At 37.1% G+C, this 15,814-nt stretch overlaps 1 protein-coding gene across 1 annotated transcript in view; it reads left to right on the forward strand.

The window, feature by feature from the left end:
• APPBP2 (amyloid beta precursor protein binding protein 2) overlaps nucleotides 1-11,637 on the forward strand; it is a 64,395-nt gene extending 52,758 nt beyond the window's left edge. The window contains exons 11-13 of the mRNA XM_066262746.1: nucleotides 1,716-1,906; nucleotides 4,420-4,585; nucleotides 6,908-11,637. Coding sequence (XP_066118843.1) covers nucleotides 1,716-1,906; nucleotides 4,420-4,585; nucleotides 6,908-7,161 — 611 coding nt within the window. The 3' untranslated portion in view covers nucleotides 7,162-11,637. The remainder of the gene's footprint in view (nucleotides 1-1,715; nucleotides 1,907-4,419; nucleotides 4,586-6,907) is intronic.
• The last annotated feature ends 4,177 nt before the right edge of the window (nucleotides 11,638-15,814 follow it).

A 15,814-nucleotide genomic window follows, 5' to 3' on the forward strand; every position in this document is an offset into this window, starting at 1 on the left:
TACATAAGAATTTCTAGTGGTTCGTAATGAAAGGCTTTTTGCCTCTCTCATATAACATTATTAATAAGAAAGAATGTCTTTGTCTTCCCTCTGTCCTTCCATTTACATGCATTCATTCATGTGTAACACAAATGATTATTGCACAGTAACATGGATAACAAACTGAAGATGGGTTTTTCACATACCTTCAGTTTCATAGTGCAGAACTCTGAAACTCAGCTACATACCACATTATCTTTAATGTTGCAACGCTCTTAACAAATACTTTTTTTTTATTTTAACTTTCCCTATAATCACTATCAAGTTTCTTTCATTTAAAGCATTTGTTTTGCTAGTATAATTGAGTCACTCATGTGGTAACTTCAGGAATGCTGGATAAATTTTATTTTATTTTTTGTATTTTTCTGAAGTTGGAAACAGGGAGGCAGTCAGACAGACTCCAGCATGCGCCCGACCGGGATCCACCCAGTTTGCCCACCAGGGGGCAATGCTCTGCCCATCTGGGGCATCACTCTGTTGCAACCAGAGCCTCTCTAGCACCTGAGGCAGAGGCCACAGAGCCATTCTCAGTGCCCAGGCCAACTTTGCTCCAATGGAGCCTTGACTGCGGGAGGGGAAGAGAGAGACAGAGAGGAAGGAGAGGGGGAGGGGTGGAGAAGCAGATGGGTGCTTCTCCTGGCCGGGAATTGAACCCCGGACTCCTGCACGCCATGCCGACGCTCTACCACTGAGTCAATCGGCCAGGGCTAATGCTGGATAAATTTAACCTTACTTGTGGAACTGGTTTTATTTTTCCTTCCTCTGTATTACACAAGTAATACATGATCAGTGTCAAAAAAGTAAAAGTTAGATAGGAAAGAAAAAAAACAAAGTCACTCAAAATCCCACCAATCCAGAATCAACATTTTGGTGAGATTTTCTTAGACTTTTTCTTTCAATAATGATATAAGTTTTTTCTTAGTTTTAGAATCTGCTTTTTTCACTTAGTGTATTATGAACATATTTTCATACCAGTACATGTAGGTATATATCCTTTTCTCCCATATTTTTAAACTCATTTCTGTTTTTGGACCTTTTTACTATTTTTAACCGTTTGTTCTTTAAAAATGCTGTACTGAACTAAATTTCTTACTTTTGTACACATGGACAAGTTTCCTACAAATAAAATTACCTGATAAAAGACTGTACTTTTAAGACTTTAAGTGAAATTTGGAAACCTCTAATGTGACTTGAAATTGAACTATCTTCTTGTCTGATTTGGTTGGTCATGTGAGTAAGAGGAAACCAGTTCTTTTTATTGTATTTATTTAGTTAAAGGTTATATTTTATAAAAGTATAGTTTCAAATTTTTTAATTGTGCTTAGGTTCTTGACAGTTTCATAACTTAAACTTTTTTGCCTTTTCCTTTTTATTTCCTTTATAAAACAAATTCACATCAGCAAATATAAGTTTGTCTAGTACAACATAAATTCTGCAGAATAATTTGACATGCACCGTTTTTCTTGAATTTGAAATTCATTATATTATGCAAAATAGAAATGACCCCCAAAACTGTATATTTTCGGTAAAGTTTAAAATTTCTTTGCCAATTTTAAACCATATTTACATATAAATTATGCAACAAACATTTATAGAATTTAATTATAAATTATATGCTCAAATTAACTATGATAGATGGTTTGGAAGTGAACTAATTTCATTGCTTTCTTATTCAGCACTTATTTTGGAAGAGATTGCAATTGACTGTCATAATAAAGAAACTGAACAGAGGCTGCTTCAAGAAGCTCATGATTTGCACCTGTCTTCACTCCAGCTAGCTAAAAAAGCTTTTGGGGAATTTAATGTACAGACTGCAAAACACTATGGAAACCTTGGAAGACTTTATCAGTCTATGAGAAAATTTAAGGTAGAAGCATGTTTTATTATAGTTTTCTTTCTCTAAATAATTTTAAGTAATAAAGTATAATTTTAAATACTATATCTTCAGTAATCTTAAATAATAAAGAGTACATTTTAGTCCTTCCTTATTTCACTAAAAATTAAGAAAATATCTAGGATAAAAGAATATAGTCAAAATAAAAATAAATTTCAAAAATTCAGACCATGGAAAAATAAAAAGCATATCAAACCATGAGGGCTAATAATATACTTGTTGTAGTTACTTAAATATAGTTCTTAGGTAGATTAAGTATACAGCACATAGTAGAATGCCTGGCACATAGTAGGTATGCAAGAAATGGCTGTATTACAAGTTTTTTTTTTTTTTTTTGTATTTTTTCTGAAGCTTGAAACGGGGAGAGACAGACTCCCGCATGTGCCCGACCGGAATCCACCCGGCACGCCCACCAGGGGGCGATGCTCTGCCCCTCCGGGGCATCGCTCTGTCACAACCAGAGCCACTCTAGCGCCTGGGGCAGAGGCCAAGGAGCCATCCCCAGCGCCCAGGCCATCTTTGCTCCAATGGAGCCTCAGCTGCGGGAGGGGAAGAGAGAGACAGAGAGGAAGGAGAGGGGGAGGGGTGGAGAAGCAGATGGGCGCTTCTCCTGTGTGCCCTGGCCGGGAATTGAACCCGGGACCTCTGCACGCCAGGCCGATGCTCTACCACTGAGCCAACCAGCCAGGGCCTTTTTTTTTAGTGGGGGGGGGCAGACAAGACAGGAAGGGAGGGAGATGAGAAGCATCAGCTCATAGTCATGGCACTTTAGTTGTTCATTGATTGCTTTTTCATGTGTCCCTTGACTGGAGGGCTCCAGCTGAGTCAGTGAATCCTTGCTCAAGCCAGTGACCTTGGGGTCATGTCTATGATCCCATGCTCAAGCTAGCAACCTCCGTCGGGGTTTCAAACCTGGATCCTCAGCATCCCAGGCTGATGCACTATCCACTGCACCACTGCCTGGCTAGGCTTATTATATGATTGATTTTAGAGAGAGAGGGAGGGAGTAAGAGAGAAAAAAAGAGAGACAGACAAAAACATTGATCTGTTCATTTATGTGCCCTGACTGGGGAGCAAACCCACAACCTTCACATTCCGGATGATGCTTTCACCAACTGAGCTATCTGGCCAGGCCTAGCAAGTATGCTTAATTGTAGCAGTAAAAATTTACTGGATTTAAGTTCCCTTTTAGAATTTGGGGTTATAAATTTTTAATAATGTTTATTTTAGGGTTGCAATGAGGAAAGGATGAGAAGAGCTGCCTAAGACATTTATTTTTACCTAAAGCTCCATCTACTTGTCTTTGAATTAATCCAACCTAAGTTGTCAGAATAAAAATTGTAAAAACTCTAAAAACTAAAGAGTACTTATGATTAAATTAACATACTATAGTATGGAGTTTGAAGCTTCACGATGTTCAGTTAAATTTTAGAGTGTGTTAACTGAAATAAATAATTTTTATTTATTTATTTATTTTTTATAATTTTATTTTTTTAATGGGGTGACATCAATAAATCAGGATACATATATTCAAAGATAACAAGTCCAGGTTATCTTGTCGTTCAATTATGTTGCATACCCACCACCCAATTTTTATTTTTTAATGTTAATTTCTTCTAACAACTTTTTATGACCAGGACAAGTTTTCTCTTGTCATTTTTGGCATAGAAGGCTATTACTATCATCAGGCTATATACATAGCTTCCCATTGGTAACTTTTGGAATAGTATAGCATATTCTTTGATCTGATTACCTTATGCCATCCATGAGATGTGTTTGGCATTTAGAAGAATCTTGCTCATTGGGTAACAATTATTGACACAAGAAGAAAAAGTGCAGCCCTGGCCAGTTGGCGCAGTGGTAGAGCATCGGCCCAGCGTGTGGAAGTCCCTGGTTCAATTCCTGGTCAGGGTACACAGGAGAAGCAACCAGCTGCTTCCCCATCCCTCTTTCTCCCCTGTCTCTGTCACCCCTCTCTCTCCACTCTCTCTCTCCCACTTCTCTTCACCCCCTTTCTCCTCCCCCCCCCTTTCTCTTTCCTATCTCTCTTCCCTTCCCACAACCATGGCTCAAACGGTTTGAGCAAGTTGGCCCTGGGCGCTGAGGATGGCTCCATGGCCTCACCTCAGACTTAAAATAGCTCAGTTGCTGAGCAATGGAGCAGCGGCCCCAGGTGGGTAGAGCATCACCCAGTAAGGGGCTTGCCAGGTGGATTTCAGGTTGGGGTACCTGCTGGAGTCTGTCTCTGCCTCCCTAATTCTCACTTAATTAAAAAAAAAGGCCTGGCCTGTGGTGGTGCAGTGGATAAAGCATCAACCTGGAATGCTGTGGTCCCCAGTTTGAAATCCTGAGTTTACCTGGTCAAGGCACATATGGGAGTCGATGCTTCCTATTCCTCCCCCTCCACTCTCTCTCTTTCCTATCTAAAATGAATAAGTAAAATAAGTGCAATCTAATGGTTTGTATGGCTTAATGATTTTTTTCAGGAAGCTGAAGAAATGCACATCAAAGCAATTCAGATTAAAGAGCAACTTCTTGGTCAAGAAGATTATGAAGTAGCCCTTTCAGTGGGACATCTGGCTTCTTTATATAACTATGACATGAATCAGTATGAAAACGCTGAGAAGCTTTATTTGCGCTCTATAGCAATTGGTATGTTATTTTAAAATTTTCTTGGTCAATTGATTAGAGATCAACATGTCCTCCATACCATATAAGGGAAGTGTTATTACTAAGATGTAAATGAGTTTAGATCTGCGAAGTATTTCTAGGAACCACCCCAAAATCATCTGGGACATATTGCTAAACATGATTTGATGATGAAACTGGTATAAAGAAGTATGAAATGGTGTCAAGTATAGGTGAAAGTAGTTATTTAAAACTATTTATGTAATTATTACTCTCTTTATTCTCCTGGATTTAACATCATAGCTCAGGTTTACCTGTTTTTTAACTTAATATTAAGGGACTCAAGTAACATTTTGTGTTGGTTTTTTTTTTTAAGCAAGAGAGAGAGTTGCAGACAGGGATAGAAAGGAAGGGGAGAAATGAGAAGCATCAACTCATAGTTGTGGCACTTTAGTTGTTCATTGATTGCTTTCTCATATTTGCCTTGACTGGGGGGCTCCAGCTGAGTCAGTGACCCCTTGACAAGCCAGCAACCATGGGGTCATGTCCATGAATTATAAAAATCATCTATGTTATTCTAGATCACTATTGCTTATTTATTTTTGTCTATTAATATATTATTAGATGAATATATCAATTTTTATCCATTCTGCTGTTAATGTATATTTAGAATATTTGGACTGTTGCCAGTTTGGACTTCTGTATCACAAAATAAGATACTGTAATCATTATTTATGTTGTGACTTAAAACTTCCCCATTTTTGTATAGAATTATCTATCTTATTGATTTGTAGAAGTTTTTTATATACATAATATGGATATAACAAGCTCTGTGTTGGTTGTATGTGTTACAGATAACTCACTTTACTGCTTGTTTTTAATGGTGTCTTTCTAAGAACAAGTTTTAGATTATAATGTAATTAAATATATTGGTCACTTATGATGAGCACTTTTTGTACTCCAAAGTCATGAAGATATTCTTTAGAAGATTATCTTCTGGAAACTTTATTTTTCCACGTACATTTAGATTTACAGTCCTGAAATTGATTTTTGTTTATGATGTGAGGTAGGGGATCAAGTCTCTTCCTTTTTTTGTTTTTTTTTTTTTTGTTCTCATGTGGATATATAGTTGACCCAGAATTAATTTAACAGACGACTGTCCTTTAACCCCTCTGCTGTGCTACCTTTGTCATAAATCATGTATCTGTGTATATGTGGATTCCCCATTATCCATAATATTTTGACTTGCTCAACCCTAAAATACGCATCAAGTAGTTTTAGAATTTTTAACCGATAGTACTATGAAAAACAAACCTCCTACTTAGTGTCCAGTCTTTGTTTATAGCTTTCTCTGTCTTTAGCCTGAAGGGGTATACCCAAAATACTTTGAAATCTACTTGGGTTATTACTTTTCTCCTCCACCCCACCTGGTCAGTGAAGTAATTCACTTGAAATATAATTAGGTTAACTTAATTTGTTTATGTTTATATAACATTTCCCCATCTTTATTTACTTTGTTAATTTTATTTTTTAGCACACGTTTAACACAGTCAAACATGGTGGTTGGGGGAGACGATGTTAATCAGTGTAACAATAACCCACAACCTTCAGTCTAACTTAATTTTTTTTGAGTATGTGAAATATAAGGCATGTTCATCGATGTGTGGTTTACCATCATTTTTTTACTCACTTCTCACCCTTTATGGGTAACCAGTCTCATTAGTTTCTCATTGTCCCTTTCTGTGTATCTTTTTCACAAATGTTTACATACATACTTTATTTTCCCTTTCTTATACAAAGATAGCATACTATAGGTACTTTTGTACTTTGCTCCTCTTTTTTTTAACTTAACCATCTACCCTGTAATTCACTCACTCAGTGTTATTTCATAGAGAGCTAAGGGGTTCCTCCTTTGTGTGCAGCAGATGCATGATATAACATTGAATGGATATACTATTGTTGATTGACCCTTTTACCTATTTATTTTCATTTGTTTCTAATATTTTGCGCTCATAAGAATGCTACAATATTAGCCTTGTGCGGTTTTTCTATTGGAGGTGCTGCTTTTCTTCTTTACTTTTAGATTTCATCATATCAGCCGGCTAAATTAGGAAATTTTATTCTGGTGAAGCCAACTGCTTTAAACAAACTTTTCTAAGAGTCTTAGAGATGGCTTATGGGTAGGACTGGGTTCCTGAGTACTGATGCAAAAAATGAATTTATTCCTTTCAAGGGAATAAAACCAAGCCACCCTTTTAAAAGAACTGAACTTGTGTTGTCTTATAGAAACCATGTTATTTCATTATTTGAGCTTTCTCCTTCTCCCCCCCTTTTTTTTTTGTTCAGGGAAGAAACTTTTTGGTGAAGGCTACAGTGGACTAGAATATGATTACCGAGGTCTCATTAAACTTTACAATTCCATTGGAAATTATGAAAAAGTGTTTGAATATCACAATGTTCTGTCTAACTGGAACCGGTTGCGAGATCGACAGTATTCAGTGACCGATGCTCTTGAGGATGTCAACACCAGCCCACAGTCCACTGAAGAAGTGGTGCAGTCCTTCCTGATTTCTCAGAACGTTGAGGGACCGAGCTGCTGAGTCATGACCTCAGTTAACTAATTTACCTTTTCCCAGATTCCAGGGAATTCATACTGTGAAATCAAAACCATGTTGTTTTTTGGGGCTGGAATTTGCATTGAAACACTGGTCCAGTCCATTGGCCCTATTTGGGTGATCTGTATCTTGCAGAGTGTCTGTAGGAGTAAGCATATATTCAGTTATATTCAGCATGTACCGCATGTATAAGTAGTCTGGCCCATATTTTTAACTTAGTAGAACAGACAACAGGAAATCTTTTTTTTTTTTTCTTTTTAAAAATAATTCATTTTGCAGAAAGCCTGAAAGAAAGAAAAAAAGAACCCCCAAATAAATAAAACTATTTAAGAGTTTAAGAGTTGCATTCTTATTATGTAAGGATGATTTTAACAACTTTAACATATAATTCTTCCTTGTGGAGGTATTTAATAATGTGCTGTAAAGAAATTTGATGGGGAAAATCTTTATATGCAGTATAGAAAAATTAACAGATATACTAATAGAAGAGAGATATCCTGAGTTAGGTTTGGCCACCTGACCCAGAGAAGTGGACACAACCACTCCAGAGCTCCATTCCAAGGGAAAGGCTGTCAGATTCACCGGTACTGGACCAGTGTTGATCTTAAGTAATAGAAAAGCTGATAAACCAGCAGTTTTAACTCTTGGTTTTTCTTCCTTTCTTTTTTTTTTTTCTTTTTTTCTTTTGTTACAACAATGCAAGATGCTTTGATAGCATTTGCTGACAGGACCAGGAGGACCGAAAAAGGACCAGCCTGATGTAGAAAGGGTTAAAGGGTTATTTGGACCAGAGGCTTTAGATTATTATTTTAGCCCCTGCATTTACTTTTATCCATAGAATGATTTCTTTTAGATGTATAATGAAAAGTGATGATGCAAAAATTATATTGATGTAATAGACACCAAATGAGGGAAATTTGGCAATTTAAGTGGCATAGCTTTAGTCAAAGTACACAAACGGCAGTGCCATAATCAAGTCTATAAACATCTGCTGCAGCCATCCCTCATTTTAAATGTTACCCTAATAATCATAATCAGTGCAGTTAACCAGTATGCTGGCCAAGAGTCATGAAATTTCTCTTGTCCGGCTGGGAATTTTAGGTTACTATATGGTTTGTGGGGATTAATAGAAAAATGATCCCCCCCCCCAAATAAGCAAGTATTAGAAATCTTTCATCTGTATGGTAAATAGTACAACTAGGTCATTTTATTTGAAATTCAATAGTCAAATGGGAAAAAAAAAAACCTTAATATATCTATTTCACTAACTTGTCCTCATTGCATTTTTTTTAAGTCAGGTTATTTAATGTTGAGGTAATATTCAAATTTGAGCAGTATGACTTGTAGCAATCCAAGAAACAAAAAGGTCTTTGCTGTTACCTCAGTTCTTATTATAGTGGCCTATTGGGTACCTCTATAGTTAAGAATCAGGGTTTTCCCCCCCTATTTTCAGGGGTTCATGACTTGGTTTTTAGAGATTTTATTCCTGGCTAACTGCTTGGAGTAGTCTATGGGTGAATGGTTGTGTGTTGAATTTTGGTTTTCTTTTAACATGCATGTTGGGGTGGGAGGGGGGAAAATCTAAACTGTTCGCCACATTCAATACAGAAACATTCATTGGAGGTTTCAGATGAATTTGATTTTAAACATTTGTTTTAACTTTCCAAATATAACCTTATTTAAAATTGTTATTTGCAATCTTGTTAGTTATAAACCAGTTATTTTTAAGTCCCCAGAAGGGGATTGGCTGGGGAGGTACCTAAAAAGATGATGTAAACCCAGATCCTAAGATTACAACTATGTGATTTCAAAATATAAATTTATTCATTAAATTGAATTATTTTCCTTTTAAATTTTGAAAAGAGTACATTAGCACACCTGCACCTCCCTCCTCTCCAGTTAATTGCAATCTAATGCCAAGAGGCACCTCTTTATTAATTACCAAATGGTCTATTACCAAGGACTAACATTTTTAAGTTACTCAGCTCTATCCTCATGGGCCTGTATGTTTAATACCTCCAAAGATATTTTCAGGATAGGCTTTGTATACTTTTGTTGGTTATTTAGAGTCCTGTGGTATGTTTGTGGTATAGGAATGTCATGGTGAATTGTTTTTCAATAAATATTTTGAAACTTATGTTTCTATATGAAGTTTTTTTTTAATCTATATTTTTTGGTTTTGTGCACAATATAACATTTTTCTAAGATAAAATCAAGCAAATGACTTAAGGCCTCATTCAGTTTGAGCTTAATTTAGCTCACACTCAGTGATAAAGCAACATGGTATTAGGAGCCTAGGATCACAGGGTGATAATGTTATGTAGCAGCCAGCTTTATCTTAAAAAAACCATTATTGGTAGTTTTCCCTTATTAACACTACTTTAATGTCATTTTGTTCACTTTGATTTAATACAAATACTCTAGATTGTGAAAAGAGATTGCCAGATTCTGTTAATGATGTAACTTATGCAATTATTTTTTGTTCTAATGAAGAATAATACTAATCTATAGTGTAGGATTCATTCTCTTAGTAGGGATGTTTAGGATAAGTTAGAGAGGTGAATGTCACCATGATTTCTGGGGTTAAAATGTAATCTCAAAGGAGTAAAAAATAAAATTAACTTCACAATAGCTTACACAAAATTTTATCATATGGTAAGGTTGTGTGTAAGGAAGCCGCCCTAGACCAACTTAAAGATTTTTCTGGAAGTTTAGCAAAGTAATATTAAATAAGGAGCCTTTGGTCTTAATCCTCTTTGACTTTCATTTCTTTTCTCTTATCCAGTCTTTTTCTTAAAGTTCGGTGCTACTCAGGTTGGGTGCATCAGGGAACTCTGACACTCACATGCCACACAGGGTGTCAGTCACTTCTGCATTCAGTTTAATGGAGCCCATTGCGATTTTTATGGATTCCCACAGTTGACTTGACTCGAAGCATTAGGACTCTTATTACCATGAAAACTCTGTCTCTGCTTAAGAATGAACTCACTATTGCTTCATAGTAACCCCAGTGTAGTAATTCTAGTATGCTTTCATTTTTTTAAATACAAAGTTTGACAAAGACTTTTGTTCCTAGGCTGTTTTGGAAGAGTTCATGATACAGTGAAAATTAAGTACAGAGGCTACAACCTTATAAATAATAAGAGTTGCCACTTGGGTGGTGCTCCTTATAATGCAAACAGAATGCTCAACACGTGCCTAAAACATGAATGAAGCTTTTGGGCATACTTTTGAAAGAATCCTTTGCTAAGTAGCAGGTATAGTTAACTGCCAGTTTGTATTTTTTATTTTTCCAAACTTTGTAGCCTTGATGCTTCCAAACTGTTCTTTTTCTAGATGGCAACGTTACTACTGGGAAATTATGTATTTATAAATTAGTGCAAACTTTTTAAAGAGTTTTCTTTTTGCTTTATAACAACACAGGCCCTGGCCAGGCGCTCAGTTGGTTAGAGCATTATCCCGATACTCCAAGGTTGCAGGTTTGATCCCTGGTCAGGGCACATACAGGAATCAACCAATGACTGCATAAATAAATAGAACAACAAAGTGATGCTTCTCTCTCTCTCCCTCTCCTCCTCCCCTCTTCCTCTCTAAAATTAATCAAATTAAAAATTAACATTGTATCTCTTGGCTTTGGAGAAACTCAGATCTTGCTAGGAAAAATATTTTTTAATCTGACATTTGGATTATTCTCCAGTTTGAACATTAGTAGTTGTCCACAAATCTCAGGAATGTTTTAGGCAGAAACTGGTTTTACCCTGTTGGTGATCTGAAGGAGTGTACTTTAGGATTTATTAAATAATACCCTTCTTTAATTGCAATCCTAGGTATCGATAGCATGAGTGGCCTTAGTGAGTTTAAGTGTACATTTTTTTTTCAAAAGTAAAATTTAAGATTAAAAATATATGCTATATATAGCTATCTAGAAAACTTGGTTTGTGGTGCACAAGTTAAGTGTTGGATCACTAAATAACTGTTGCAGGTACCATTTGTGTAACATTACTCATTTCTGTACATTCCTTTAATGGGAAGATATGTTGCCACGGTAACTAAAACTTCAATTTAGTTCTACTTTTATGCTGTTAATGAATGCTACATTTTATTAAATATTACCAGGTCAGTACTATTTTTATACTTTATTAAGCAACAGGGGATTTTAGTTTAATAGTTACAAAATAAAAAATGAAATAATTGAAAGCAAATTCCTGACAAGCTTTCACATGAAAATCCCCACTAATAGTGCCACAGTAGAAATATCTAAGATTATTGGTAGATTTTTTAAGACAATTCTTCATTGTGTCCAAATAACCTTTCATTCATTCTTATCACGAACTTGTAGTGACCACCATTATTTGTAACCATTAAACCATACTAAGTATGTTTGTAACCAGCATTGTGATATATTCTGTACTTGTGTTGCTAAAAATGAACTATTGACCTAATAAATATAGTGTACCTGCATTCTTAGAGTATCTGTTTTCAGTTAGTTTGGTCACTTTTGGTTGGGACTTGGGATTATTGAAACATTGCATTCTGTAGAGAACACTGCAACAGAAACTGTTGGAACTAGAACAGAAGTGCCAACAAAAGTAACGTATGTGGCAGAAGCGTGTGGTAACCACACTTGAAAAGGTGCTTTGGAAGAGACAAAGCACTACATTAATGCAGGTCATTTTTTTACACTTTACACATTCTTTTCCCTCATCTTTTAACTTTAAAAGGCTGAAAATGGGTGATAAGACCTGCTGAAATTCTGCTGGCCTTCCTAGTGGGGAAACCCCTGGATTTGGGGTACAATTCCAGCTCTGCCTCTGAACAGTAGGAATTTGAGATATGAACCATAAGCCTCTGTTTCATTTCCTCATATGAATGGTGGGGTCAAATTTGTCTTTCAAAAATACCATGAAATATTGTGAATCTTAAGCACTCTTAAAAGTTACCCCTGGGTTCAATTCCCAGCCAGGGCACATAGGAGAAGCGCCCATTTGCTTCTCCACCCCCCCCCCCCTTCCTCTCTGTCTCGCTCTGCTCTTCCCCTCCCGCAGCCAAGGCTCCATTGGAGCAAAGATGGCCCGGACACTGGGGTTGGCTCCTTGGCCTTTGCCCCAGGCGCTAGAGTGGCTCTGGTCTCGGCAGAGCGATGCCCGGAGGGGCAGAGCATCGCCCCCTAGTGGGCGTGCCGGGTGGATCCCGGGCGCATGCGGGAGTCTGTCTGTCTCTCCCCGTTTCCAGCTTCAGAAAAATACAAAAAAAAAAAAAAAAGTTACAGTAAATAAAACCGAGTTTTAAAAAATTATAAAGAAAATCAGCCTGACCTGTGGTGGTACTGTGGATAAAGCATGGACCTGGAATGCTGAGGTCACTGGTTCAAAACTGCCAGACTTGCCTGGTCAAGGCACATACGACAAGCAACTAGGAGTTGATGCTTCCCGCTCCTCCCCCTGCCTTTCTCTTCTCTCATCAATAAAGAAAATCCTTTAAAAAAAAAAGAGTGAGAAAGAACATCAACATTTAGACAAAATCCCACCTTCACTTGGATCAGCCAGCACTGGCTTCATCACCTGACACCTTTAGTGATCCTGAATTTTTATATTTTTCCTTTTACACCTCTGTGACTTTGAATATGCTGTTCTCATATGAAATGCCATTTGCTATGTACAGTATCTGGTACACTCAGCAGACATGGAAAGTTTCCCTTAAGGCTTAAGTTTCCTCTGCTTGGTACTTAACAAGTTTTATTTAAAGCTTTGTTAAAGCCTTTGCCATTCAATCATATTACTTATAGAAATAAGACTATTTCTAGCTGCCTGACCAGGCAGTGGTGCAGTGGATAGAGTGTCGGACTGGGACGTGGAGGACCCAGGTTCAAAATCCCAAGGTCGTCGGCTTGAGCACGGTTCACCAGCTTGAGAGGGTCCCCGGCTTGAGTGTGGGATCATAGATGTGACCCTATGGTCATTGGCTTGAGCAAGGGGTCACTTGCTCTGCTTTAGCCCTCACCCCACCCCAGTCAAGGCACATATGAGAAAGCAATCAGTGAACAGCTAAGGTGCTGCAATGAAGAATGATGCTTCTCATTTCTCTCCCTTCCTGTCTGTCCCTTTCTCTGACTCTCTGTCTCCGTCAGACTCCAGCTTATAAATTTGGTTGATCTGTGCGTTTAACAGTTTACTCTAACAGATAATATTCTAAGTATTAGCAAATCATACCCACTTTATACACACTTCTACAGTTTGAAAAGTTAAGACAAGCACACTCATTAGGATAGCTGTTATCAGTGCATTATTGGTGGTAATATAAAAGCAACTGCTTTGGAAAACAGTACTGTGGCTCCTCAACAAATTAAAAATAGTATTACTAGGTGGATCCAGCCATCCCTTGTCCAGGTCTATATCTAAAAGAATTAAAAGCAGGCTTCAAATTAATATTCATACACCCATGTTCATGGCATTAATCACAATAGCCAAAAGGTGGAAGCAACCCAAATGTCCATCAATGGATGAATGGATAAAAGAAATGTGGCATTTACAGGGTGGCCAGAAGTAGGTTTACACTTTTGGGTACATGAATTATTCTTGTATTATTATTTATTAATCTATTATTTTCCATACAAACAACTGTAAACCTACTTTAGCCCCACCCTGTACATAACAAATTATTTCCCCATGCATAAGAAGTTTCCATGTATAAGATGCACCTTAACTTTGGGGCCCAACATTTGAAAAAAAAAGTATTACATGAAGTTACTGAACTCGTTTAATCATCATAAAATTCATACAACTCTTCATCCATGCAAAGAAGCAGGAAATGCAAGTAAAAATATCTACAACCACTGTGTAAGACGCAACCAATTTTTAGACCCCAGATTTTTCACAAAAGGGTGCGTCATATACATGGGGAAATACAGTATTCAGCCTTAAAAAGAAAGGAAATCTGACATATGGTACAGCATGGATGAACGTTGGGGGCATTATGCTAAGTAAAATAAGCCAGTCGCAAAGGGAGGCAGGAAGAGAGTAAAGACTATGGTTCCACTTATGTGAGCTATCTATAAAGTAGTCAAACCCCAAAAAACAAAGGAGAATAGTGGTTGTCAAAGTTAGGTGGGATGGAAAGTAGGGAGTGGTTGTTTAATGGACATAGAGTTTTCAGTTTTGCAAGGTGAAAAAGTTCTGGAGATGGGTTGCACAACAATGTGAATATACTACTGAACTGTACACTTCCAAATAAGGTGGTACAGTTGTGTTACCACGATTTTTTTTTTTAATTTCAGGACAAAGGCTTTCAACTTGCATAAGCAGTTAAATCAGACATGATACATGAAATGTGAAAAAAGTCTGATCACTTCCAGAAAATATACTTCAACTGTGATTTATTTCTGAATTAGAACACTGATGTAACGTGTCAAAGTTGATTTGCATTTAAATTCCAGCTCAGCACAGAATCAGGCTTTGTTTTTTCACTTTTGGAGCTATTTGAATAGTTTGAGTATTTTTCTTTCTTCTTATTACTTGTGACCATTGCCAACAACATTCTGTATCTGATATGTTTGTGTAAGAATAATCAAATTTCTCTACACTAGTTTAAAAAAAGTTATTTAAAAACTACTTTTGGTTCTTTTTTACTAGGATGAAGTTTACTTAGTATATATTTGATCATGCAAATCAAGTCTTTAATTTGTAGTTTTTAAACTTGGATTTATCTAAAAGCAGATTTTATCAGAAGGTAAAAGTTCTAGGAAGGTAGAACTTCATAATGAGAAATCTTCAGAGTCCAGAGGACCTGCCTTTTAACAATAACTTGTCTTAGGTAAATTACTCCATTTCAGGTCAGGTTTGTGGAGAAGGAGCATTAAGTAGATCTTGACCTTTTTGAAGCTTGGCTCTGCCAACAGAGAAGTCACTTCAGGTAATAAAGAGAGAAGTTTCAGAAGAAAGAAGTTGGAGGAGGGAGCTTATCAAAGCCAAACATTTCTGGGAAGCTCACAGCTCACCAGGACAGCCCCGGACAGAATGGTAGTGTGGACAGACTCACTCAAGCTTGAGGCTGCCCTGGATTCACACTGGTCTCTCTGCCCCTATGGACACCCATAGCCATTTCCTAACTTCTCCCTGAAGGATTGCTTCTTGTATCCCAAAGGTATCTCTTGTATGGTAGGGTACAGGCTCTGGAACTGAACTAGAATTCCACATCGGCCACTTACTAGCAAGAAAGCACCTACAACTTTTGGAGAACAAGCTGATCAGTATGGCATTGTCATTGCCTCCGGTAGTCTCAAAGCCATAAAAACCAGCAGGCCAGTGGTGGGATTCAGCCAGTTTGCACCAGTTTGGCAGAACCAATACCTGACTTTTTGCTGAGTTTTGCGAACCAGTTGTAAAAATGGCACTTGTAATCAGGCATAAAACTCATTATACCTTTAATGAAATACTACATTTTAACTCTCTCGCGTTTGTTACTTCAGTAAACAAATATATTATGTAAAGAGAAAAACTGCCAAACAGCCAGGGGCAACAAGCTGTCACTGGAAATATCTTAAATAACAGGTTATTGATTTTTGTCAAGTATCATTTAATATTTTTCATTAATGTTTTAAAACTTTTTTTTTCTACAGAGACAGAGAGGGACAGACAGGCAG

This window comes from Saccopteryx bilineata, chromosome 2 (genome assembly GCF_036850765.1).
Source record: "Saccopteryx bilineata isolate mSacBil1 chromosome 2, mSacBil1_pri_phased_curated, whole genome shotgun sequence".
NCBI lineage: Eukaryota > Metazoa > Chordata > Mammalia > Chiroptera > Emballonuridae > Saccopteryx > Saccopteryx bilineata.